The sequence below is a fragment of the Mauremys reevesii genome, unplaced genomic scaffold, assembly GCF_016161935.1.
Source record: "Mauremys reevesii isolate NIE-2019 unplaced genomic scaffold, ASM1616193v1 Contig1, whole genome shotgun sequence".
Taxonomy (NCBI): Eukaryota; Metazoa; Chordata; order Testudines; family Geoemydidae; genus Mauremys; species Mauremys reevesii.
The window spans coordinates 2,643,527-2,654,529 of record NW_024100715.1 but is presented as its reverse complement, the minus strand read 5'-3'; the positions used below and the strand labels follow the sequence as shown (position 1 = coordinate 2,654,529).

The following is an 11,003-nucleotide window of genomic DNA, read 5'->3' as shown; positions in this document are numbered from 1 at the left end:
AGGGAAAAACCCAGTGAGGGAAGTGCCCTTTCCCTAGAGGGCATCACCCCTCAGTGGGCAGAGTTTTCCCTCATTCAGGGGAGACCCTCCCCGGCAGGCAGAGGGAAAGAAAGGGAGGAGACAGAAAAAGAGGCACACGCTCACATTGTCCTTGTGGGGAGGAGAGCTCACAGCCCTGGTGGGAGGATGCAGCTGCTGCCTCAGTTTCCCTGCTCGGTTGGGAGGAGGCATTGACATGAGGCCTTACGTTTACAAAATAAAAGTTTCCCTTCTGGGAGCTGGTGTATTATTATATAAATAGTTATGTACACACATGTATATATACACACACACACACACACACACACACACACGTCTGTCCTAGCACGTCCCAGCAATCACCTCCTGTTTGCGGCATCTCTTCACGCTCCCCCAGCGCTCAGCAGGGCCTGCACAACAGCCCTTCTCGCTGCACAGCAGAGTTCATGCGTCCTCGCCCCATGGCTACAGGGGTCACACTGGCCCCTTCGCCCCATGGCTGCAGGGTTCACACCGGCCCCTTCGCCCCATGGCTGCAGGGTTCACACCGGCCCCTTCGCCCCATGGCTGCAGGGGTCACAGCCCCTCCCGCTGGCCCCAGCCGGTACATTGGCTCTAGCCACAGCCCGGGCCAGGCTCCTGCCCTGGGCCCCTGACAGGAGGGACACAGCAGCTTGGCTGCTCCCCTGCTGATTTCCAAGTCAGAAGGTTCCTGTCTCTGTGCCAGAGAGTGAGCTGGGGGCTGCCGGCCAATCCGCACCCTCACCCCAGTGCCCAATGGGCCAATGGGGGCCAGAGGCTCCAAGGGGAGGAGCTACCTGATGTCCCTCAGCGAGCGTCTCTCTTCCTTGGTGCTGGGCTGTCCCCCTTCGCCAGCCCCGTCCAGTTCCCCACGCGCTGAGGCAGCTGGGCCCAGCCCCACTGAAAGGACAAGGCCCGACGCATCCAGGGTCACTTTGCTCTGCCTGCTGGTTTCTCTGTTGCTTTGCTGCAGATCCAGCGTCCCTCTATGGAGCAGCCTGAACTGGAAATACCATCGTGGTTTGCAAAAGCACATGGTCCTTCTCCCGCTATTGGAAACCTGCAACAGCAACAAATAATAATAAAAACCCGACACAACTGTTACAGCAGCTTCAACTAGGATTGAAATTCCAGCCCCCAGCAATTCACCCCAGGTCGCATGGCAAATCTATGGCAGAGCCAGGCACTGAGCCACAACTTCCCAAGTCAGCCCCAGGCCTGAACCACAAAGCCAGTGCCCTGTTTTACATGTGAGCTGCAGCATTTACTGAGTTAATAGCACTAAAATGGACCCACCAGTTGTTGAATTCACTCCCACTGGTCCATCTCCATGGTTGGCCCAGTTCCCTTTGGAGGCCGATCCAGTGGTCAGAGGGTCCTTTATGGCGCATCAGGAAATCCTGTGTTAAAAAAGTAACAGCAAATACACGTTACACGTCTCCGTGTCTGGGATCTCTACAACCGACACTGGGTGCTCTGGGCTGCTACACAGGGCACTGGGCAGGTGGTCCAGGCTGGGAATTCTACACCAGAAATGACATCCCCAACTCAGAGGCAACCAGGGGCATTGGAACAATTTGTATAGTGGGGGTGCTGAGAGCCATGGAACCGAACTGTAAACCCTGGATATGATGGAAACCACTTCAAGCCAGAGGGTGCTAGATCACCCCCCGCACCCGTAGTTCCAGCATCTATGGAAGCAACACCCATCTGGTCCGTGAACTTTGGGTTGGTCAGCCCATGCAGGGACATGGTGCTAAGACTAGTCTGGTATATTTCGTGGAGCTGGTGGAAGATTTTTAATCAAAATATTTCTGAGACACAAAATGAGTTTCCTACAAAGATGATTTTTTCTTAAATTTAATTTTGATTTCACTGAAAAGTTTCTATTTTTCCATTGAGCAATGATTTTGTTTTGGGTCAGTTCAACATTAACCTGTAGGCAGCTGAGTTACCAAGGTGCCTCATGGGAGTTATAGTTTGGGCCTCATACCTCCGTTCTCGGTTGGGTTCCCCCAGACTACATCTCCTATAATGCACCGGGGTTTCCCTATTGGCTGAGCCACTGCTGGGCATCATGGGAGATGTAGTCCAACCTGGGATCTCAGCACTCAGAAGGGGGCAGAAGGCCCCCAAACTACAACTCCCATGAGGAGCCACAGGTGCTGTTCAAGGTTGGACCAAGCTGAAACAAAACGTTCTGATTTGGTTTGACAAACCAAACTGCTTTGCTATGTGAATGATGAAAGAAATTGGTTTGATCAAATGTGGCAATCAGATATTTTTGCACATTTCTGGAATTGAATGCAAAGTAAAAAGTTTGTATATTTCCACTTCTTGTCCTGTATCATGATAGACACAAATGTCAAAATATCAGAATTTCCCATCTCAGTTCTGATTTAGCAGCTACCTGGTTCAGCTTCTCAGCTGCATTCCAGACCTTTACCACTCCTGCATTCTTACCAAATCCCCTGATTTTACTGAGAGTCTCATGCTGTTTGGTGCTTTTCTTAACACCCCAGCTCCTGGAGTCAGGTGATTCCAAGGGACTCTCATCTTTCTTAAGTTTCTAGCCCTCATTGTTGCAGAGAAAAACTTGTAAATGTGACCCCTAAAAGCTACGACACCAGAAAACAAATTAAAAGCCATGACAGCTGTTATTTTAAAGTCAATCTCATGGCTTGGGGGGTCCCAATCCATGATTTTTGAGCACTTGGGTTGGCAATGCTGCTCCTGTCCCATTAAAGGGGCTGGAAAGCAACTGGATTCCCCTGCTGGGAATTTCCCGGGAGCTGACAATCGGCACATTAGCCCCACATTGCTCCGGCTCAATCCCCAGTGAATGGGGAGGATGGAGAGTGGGTGGTGCACTCTGCACTCTGGCTATTCTGGGATGTGAGAAGTTGCCCTAAATTCAAGCAGCATCTGGGGCCATGACAACCCCAGGACAAGCTCTGCCACCCCCACCCTGTGCAGCCCAGAATCTGGGTCTCACCATTTCCTGCCGGGTGTCAATCACTGCCAGGGAGGCACCGAGGGCAGAGCAGTGGCTCTGGCTGTGGGTCCAGTTCCCTTCAGCCTCTGAGAAATAGTAACACTTCCCCAGGTGCCCGATCCAGCTGTCTGGGCAGGCAGCCACTGGGGAGGCAGCACCAGCTGGAGACGGCTCAAGTTTCTTTGCTGGAGATGAGAAAGTAACAGGGTGAGAGATCTGCCCGTCACCCTCTGTAGCCACGGCAACAAGCCCCAGTGACACCACACCACGGAACCCCGCACCCCCTCCACACCATGGGAAGCTGAGCTTGTGCCTGGGCACGTTCCCCTTCACAACAGAGAGAGGCCAGCGCCACCCACCAGCTCCCCACAGCGACGCCAGCTGTGAATTCGGGGTCTCGCTTCCAGCCCTGGGCTCCTTTGCTGGGGTCCCCATTTTGGCCCCTGCAGGTACCTGCAGGTACAGACGGTGACGCTGTGGAATATGTGGAACACTTAGTGATGTTATTGATACCAATATTATCAAATGGCAACTGAGCTGGCCAGACAGGCCGTGTGAGGGAGCTGCGAAAGTGTTATGATTTGCCAAGCACGATAACCTTGTTTATATGTTTGTATCACTTTTGTGCTATGAGCTATAGATGTGTGGGGTATAGCTGTGCTGTGTGTCTGGGTGACACCCCCAGACAGATTGGCATCGGCACTGCCCAGCCTGCTCAGTGGCCCCTCCAGGGTCATCGGCTGTACAAAGAACCCGTGGAAAGGAGACAGGGGCTACACCTTGAGTCAGCAAGACACGTAGGGACAGGCCGGTGGACAGAGAACTCTACAGCTCTTCCATGCCATGTGCTGTGAGCTTGTGTTTGGGACACAGGAAGTGCCAGCCACATAGCAAAAGAACATAATGGGCAGTTGCACTGTCTCCATTTTGTCTTCAGTCCTGCTTTTTACCTCTGAAGCAACTTTTCTGCAAATGGAAGCTCCGAGCAAAGGACTGAGTGACCCATCCAAGCTGGGGATGTTCCAGAGAGACTTTCAAGCCAGCAAACTCACCAATATGTCTAAGAACCTGATATATGGACTTTAAAGTCTTATGTATGTATCTGACAGCTTGGCCATTTAATAATTCTCTTCTTTTTTTTCTTCTATAATAGACCTTTCGTTTTATACACTAAAGCACCGGCTGGCAGCGTGGTATTTTGGGTAAGATCCAACCTAATACTGGCCTGGTGATGTGACTGGCCCTTTGGGGTCAGAAGAATATTTTGTATCGTGAGCAGAGTTTTTAAATAACTTCTCACTGTACTGGACAAAGGTGCTGATTGGGAGCCAGAGAACTGGAATGCAATAGAGGGGGCTGGATGATTTCTTTTTTAACTTCTTGATAACCAGTGTGGGGCATCAGAAGCACAGTTTGTGACTGGCTGGGGTGTCTAACTTCAGTGTTACCCACCAGTCTTGGGAGGATCTGCTCTCCCTTTTGCAGCCTGCCCTGAGTTTGGGTATTTTCAGTGAGGGCTGCCATGTACCCTACGCCAGACAGACGCGGTCACTGAGACACCTGATTGCACCTGTACATCAGGTGCATTGACATCTGAACGGCCAGGCTGGTCTGCAGGGGGAGCAATACCAGGGCAATGGACTGTGGGCACAAAACTGTGCTCTCAAAAAGGCCAGGGGGTGAGGCCACTTACGACCAACCACTAAGATCATTATAAACAACCACTAGGTGGCGCTGTTACCCCCATGCACCTACAGATGAGATGCTAGGAACACCTCCAATGATGCAACCAGCCACCAGGTGGTGCTGTTCTCTCCCTGTTTGAATATACCAGAGGAGGGGGAAAGCCCCACTGGATCCATTCACTGAGGAGGAGCAGGGGGGCTTTCAGGACCGCTTGGCTCCTGGTTTCTGTGAAGCCGGCCAGCTCGGCAAGAGACTGGACTTGCGGGGGAAGCAGCTTTATTAGACAGAAATGGCGAGTGTAGACCCGGGTTCACATTTTATTACTTGGTTTTGTGTAGTTACCATTTCTTTCCCTCCCACGCTCTAATTTCTGATTAAATCTTTATTCTTTCCTGGACAAACATCCTCTTGTTTATTAGCCGCGGTCACAAGGGCTGGGTGAGATACAGGAGCGGCGGTTTATGGTAAAACTGGTAAATGGGGCACTCTGCCCCTTTAGGGGCAGCAGATCTGGGATTTCTGTGAGGACCCAGTGTCAGGGCTGGATGTCACAGGGGAGCGCTGCAAAGGGATGCAGGGACTGGGGTGCAGTGGTTGTTATTTGCAGAGCAACGCCAGGGCTGGCCTAGCCGGGAGGAGAGGGCTTGTGAGGCTGAAAGGCTGGTGGGGTCAGGGAGCCGACAGCCAGCCAGGCGCAGGTACAGATCCCTCCCGCTGGAGGCAGGGGGGTAAAACAGTGACTCACAGCCCTGGGTAACCAGGTGTGTTTGGGTAACAGGGCAAAGTAAACCAATAGCCGGTGGGAGCTGGACACTGGGGGCGGGGGAGACCCCACAGAAACGCCACGGGCTCAGCAGAGTCTGATGTGACTGTTGAAACAGGGGTGGGCTGTGGGGGGCAGGGAAGAGAAGTTGGGGGGATTGTGATGTTTCCACACTGAGTGGAAGATGCAGAGACGGGGTCAGTGCGGGCGCCACACTCACCTGACACGGCGATGAGGACGATGATGAGGATGAGGATGATGAGGATGATGACCAGTACAATATTGAGAACCAGGCTCCGAACTAGCCAGCGACGTGCCCTTGGTTTCAACCCAGACAGCAAACCTGTAATAGGAAAAGCCATTAACCCTTGCACTGCTGCCCGAGCAGGGAGGGCTGGGCCCTTCACTGATTAACTGCATCAGCTGGAGCTGGTTTAAAAACAGGGGCTATTTTGCAAATAGAGAAATATACAGAGCAGGAAGTGAAAATTTTCATTCCAAATTGGGGGGAGGGGAAAGTCCTTTCAACTTAAAAAAAAAATCAGAAAAACTTGGGTTTCAATTGGAGGTTTTCAGGGTTTTCCCCTGCACCTTCAAACTGTTCTCAGTTAAAAGGGGAGAGGCGCAGGGAGGGGGGCAGCACACTGCAACATTTTAAATAAAAATTGGATTCTTTTCCTACTTCAAACACAAATTTCCCCCCTTAAACAAAAACCTGCTCATTAGAAATGAAGATTGTCATTATTTCCATTTGAAACTCGGAAAATTTCTGAGCAAAAAGTTGTGGGGGGAAATCTGCCTTGTTCAAAAAAGGATTTCCCACCCAGAAGGCATTGGTGGAAAGTTGACCAGCCTGTCTAGCGCGGACGGAGGAACTGGGGTGACTATGCAGGGACTGAAGCAGGGCAGAGATCGGGTGCAGTACATTGAAGGCCGTGGCTGACTTGTGTCTTTTACATGGACCAGCCACTAGAGGGAGCTACAGGCCCTCGCTGAGTTAAGGTGTAAGAAGACCCCAAAGAGGCAGCTGTACCTGTAGGGCAGATTGTGCAGCTCTCTCCAGCCTTGTGGGGGATGGGCACATAAGCTGTTCCGTTTTGTTTCATTGGGGTTTCCTGGGAACCTGGGAGTGGCTCTGGCTTCATCTTCTCAGCGGGATACGACCCGTTCCACATCTTTTCTGTCTCCGAAAGACTTGCAGACTCCAAACCAGGGGACATGTTCACCTTTCTGCAGCCACCGGTAACTGAGGCCTGTTCACAGTGGGGCTGGCGGTGCTGGCAGAGCCCTTCGTAAGGGCAGTTTCAAAGCAGCTCACTGGATTACAGCTCAGGCGCGGTTTGGCTATGTGGGGTGATCAGGAAAAACTCCTTTTAAATATAATTTGATGGTGAGTTTTGTCTGAATATCCGGACCAGCCAGGCTGGGTCTGAGCTGTGTTCGAATGAACTGTTTCAAAGCTTCCCTTGGCACTGCTTTTATCCCCAGGGTCAACTAGGCCTTAGCAGGTGCTGCCCAAATCGACTCCAGGTCGCTGGATCATCCTTGTTCTGTTTCCTTTCACTGCTGTCCCGTCCCGTGGGGTCTGGGTTCGAGGGTTTGCCTGTGGAGAGAATTGTCGGGTTACTCTGGCTGGCTCCTGTCAGTGTTTATCTGCCCAGCCACAGCCCTGCACAGCAGGATGGTTAGAGCCGACAGTGGTAGACAGCCCTGGTTTCTCTACAGCAATTGTCATCTGAAGGATCCCAAAGCACTTGACAAACCCATGGATGCAGGCGCTGGACTGGGGTCAGTTCCTTGCAGGGAGAGTGGGGCCAGATCCCAGGCTGGTGTGAATTGGGGCAGCTCCATTGAAATCACTGACCCCAGATCCCCAGCTGGTGAAATTAACCATGGTTCCACTGTAGCCAATGGGGCCAGATCTCCAGCTCTGATTGGTTATGTCTGTTTACAATTGCTCCAGACACACCTGTATTGCCAGGAATGAATTTGCTTCCCCTTATGCAAATAGTTTACAAGAAGTCATTATGGTTTAATTGGAGAGCCTGGAATTTTGCATGCGGGGGAGCAGTTCCTGCTTTCTGCCCTTGGAGGAGCCCCATGAAGTCCCTGCACCCCTGGCAGGACAGAACCTGGGAGAGCAGCAGACACAGACATTCTCAGCTGCGCCCTGTGACTGCAGCAGAGCTGCCAGCTGAGCAGATCTGAAAGGAGCAACTCCAACAGCAGCCAGCACCAGCTCCTTCAGCGGGAGGGGCAGGACACCCCTGTACTGGGCAGAGATGGAATAACCTGCCCCAGGGACAGATTCCTCCCTCACCTTCCTTGGATAGAAGCTGGGCTTGTACCTTGCCCAGGAGGGTTTAGAGCCCTTCCCATTCCAAGTTATTGTGTAATATTGATTGTTGTAACTCTGGAGGGTCCCATTATCCCTATAAATGCCAAGAGCTTGGCAGGATTGAAAAAAGATCAGTCAATGAGATCTTGTGGCAGAGAGTTCCACAGGGCAGCTATGCCTTGTGGGGAAACATCTTCTCTTTCAGCAGATTGGAATTTGGCACCTTTTTGGATCGGGGGAGTGGTTCAGATCTGGCTTATGGGGGAACAGAATGAGAACCGTTGCAAAACGGACTTGACAGCATCTACCCCCTAGTGGAAATGCTTTGAAATGACATTTCAATAAGCTGAGCAAACGGGCAATAAACAAACAGATCCATCCATTAATCAATAAAAGGCAGCTAACTAAACCACCCCATCCTCTTACAGCTCCTCTAGGGTATTAGCAGCTCAGTGGGGCGATTGGGGTGGGCGTAACTGCTGGGTCACTCCGTTTGGAATTGCCCCACAATGCTCATTTTGTTTCACACCTAGGCTTGGCAGAATTAAATTTTTATTTCATTATAATTTCAATGGTGAATGTTGATGTTGATTTTTAAGCATCCCCCCCTCCCCCAATTATTACATTTTCATAGTTGCAGAAAGTTATGGGGGAGATCAGACAATTGTTTAGATCAGTAGATGTTGAGATTCAAACAATTAACATTTTGTAAACTATTAAAAGAAAAACCAATGAGGAGTCCTGTGGCACCTTAATGACTAACACATTTATTTGGGCATAAGCTTTTGTGGGCTGGAGCCCAGTTTGTCAGCTACAAAGTGGGTTATAGTCCATGAAAGCTTATGCCCAAATAAATGTGTTAGTCTTTAAGGTGCCAGAGGACCCCTCGTTTTTGCTGATACAGACTAACACGGCTACTCCTCTGAAACCATTAAAACAAAATCAATATCACATGTGAAATATACAAACTAAATATCCTTCACTCAACGAATCATTCCTGTTTTTACTATTCATTTGCTAGCCCATCTGTAACAAGCCTAATTCAAAAGTCCAAGTCACTGAATTGTGACTCTAATAAAGTTTGCAAGCAGCACTTTTCTCACTTTGCCTAGCTGTAAATTTTGATCATCAATAGGAATATTGGCTCATCGGTGTGTGTATGGGGTATGTGTGTGAAATCGATGTTTGCCAACATATACCAAGAAACATCTAATCTTTCCAAGCCTGTGGATGACATGCCACAGGGAGAGGGAACTGCAAGAGAGAAAACACAGCAATTCCCCCCAGTAAGAGTCTCTTGTGCATACAGGGAGCCTGAGTCTCCCCTGCCTGGTATCTTGTAACATCTCTGCCACCTGCCTAGTGGGGTATAAAATGCCACCGGATTAGAACTCTCCCTTCACTGTTAAGACATTTGCCTTTGACTATTAGACCTGGCCTGGGATCATGCCAGCAAAACACAGAGTCTCTTTCTTCCAGCAGTGAGCAAGGAACTAACAGAACAAGGACCATCATTATTCCCAGATCAATGATCTCTCTGTTGTGTCCCTGCCTCAAACCCTTCCCAAACTCCAGCCAACCTTCCTCACGGCATCCATTTTCCCAAGTCGGGTATCTGTTGACAGGATCCAGGCTGCACAGCGGGGTTTGTAGATCATGGTGAAACCACATATGCATATACACACACACACACAGGAGTTGGGCAGCAATTTAATGAGTAACTAGAATCCAGCCAGTGCAACTGACAACCACTCTCCAGTGTCTGTTTAATGTAACTGCTTTGCAGGGTGACAGGTTTCAGAGGGGTAGCCGTGTTAGTCTATATCAGCAAAAACAAGGAGGAGTCCTTGTAGCACCTTCGAGACTAACACACATATTTGGGCATGAGAGGGGAAGCAGCAACTGCTGCCCAGGTTGTTTGCAGGAGGGTCCCTATCTGCAGGGCCAGACAGCTCCAAAGTGACCCAACAGGATCCCAGAGAGTGTGAGGTACATGCCACGCGTGGTGCCCCCTCACAGACCCAGCTCTCCCTGCAACCAGCTGGCCAAATGAGCTGGGAGCTAAACTGGATTCCTAGAGAGGTGGGCGACAGAATGGAGCCAGCCTGACACTGCCCTCATCAATCCCCTGCCCGCCGCAGTCTGCTCACCTGGTTCAGCAGACGTGACCCACCCAGCAGGAGGACCCACAGCAAGGAAAGGGTTAAGTCCAACTAGGTTTGCAGAGCTGCGCTTCTCTGGTGAGGAAAGGCAGCGTCCTAGTCCCCCTGCAAGGGCTATTTATAGAGGGAAGACTACGCCTCCTGCTCTGATTGGCTGCTTGTGGTTAGGGCTGTGGCAGGAGGGAGAGGCAACAAGACTCTCTGACCCAAATTAGACTGTATCCCTGGGGTGAAGCCATCAAATCCAGAAGTAAACAACTGCCTTGCCAAGTCCTACAGGGGCAAACCGCAGCTGTCACAAACAAAAAACAAGCTCCATCTCAGCCCCTAAGCCCACCAGAGACTCTGCGGGTTGCCTGGGTTTATGCAGCCCCACTAGGACCTAAAGAAAGAAGGCTGCAGCCAGCCAGGCTGTGAAGTTAGGATAAGGTGACCCGATAGCAACTGTGAAAAAACGGGACAGGGGGTGGGGTGCAATAGTCACCTATATAAGAAAAAGCCCCCCAAAACAGGACGGTCCCTTTAAAAACAGGACATCTGGTCACCCTGATTAGGACGAAAGCCCCTCTGTCGCTCACTGCAGTGACAGAATTCAGTCTCCAAGTGTCACACACCTTGGGGGGGCAGATGGCTCCACTGTCAGGCACCTGGTGACCCTGCTGGATTTCGGGCTTGTGCTGCACACTAGAAAGTTGGGCAGCTGTATGTTATGAAGTGGCACAAACTGCTCCCCGGCCCAGTTTGCTACTCCTGGGTGGGGGCTGCAGAGAGGGGCAGGACCATGGGCGGCAGGTTATATACTTGTGTGGGGCCCGGGCCCCAGCAATATTCAGGGCTGGGCGCCCTGCTCCAGCAATAGTTGGAGCTGGGTCTCTTCCCACCCCCCCCACCCTCCTGCCTGGTGCGGCCCCAGCCACCACCCGTCTCCCCCTGCCGCCGCGCCCCGGCCTGGAGCAGGTCCCAGCCCCCCCCTGCCACCCCCCCTCCGCGTGTTCCCCGCCGCGTTGTGTTGTGTCCCTG

General features: G+C 51.4%; 1 protein-coding gene across 1 annotated transcript; it reads right to left on the bottom strand.

Moving 5' to 3' along the window:
* Positions 1-257: 257 nt before the first annotated feature.
* On the bottom strand, positions 258-10,067 carry LOC120392401 (C-type lectin domain family 2 member D-like). The gene is made up of 6 exons (XM_039517139.1): positions 9,972-10,067; positions 6,517-7,086; positions 5,704-5,826; positions 3,035-3,219; positions 1,336-1,439; positions 258-1,099 (listed from the first exon to the last, which is right to left on the bottom strand). Exons 2-6 carry the CDS (start codon positions 6,701-6,703, stop codon positions 970-972), a joined length of 729 nt encoding a protein of 242 aa, XP_039373073.1. The 5' UTR covers positions 6,704-7,086; positions 9,972-10,067; the 3' UTR covers positions 258-969.
* Between the last annotated feature and the right edge of the window lie 936 nt (positions 10,068-11,003).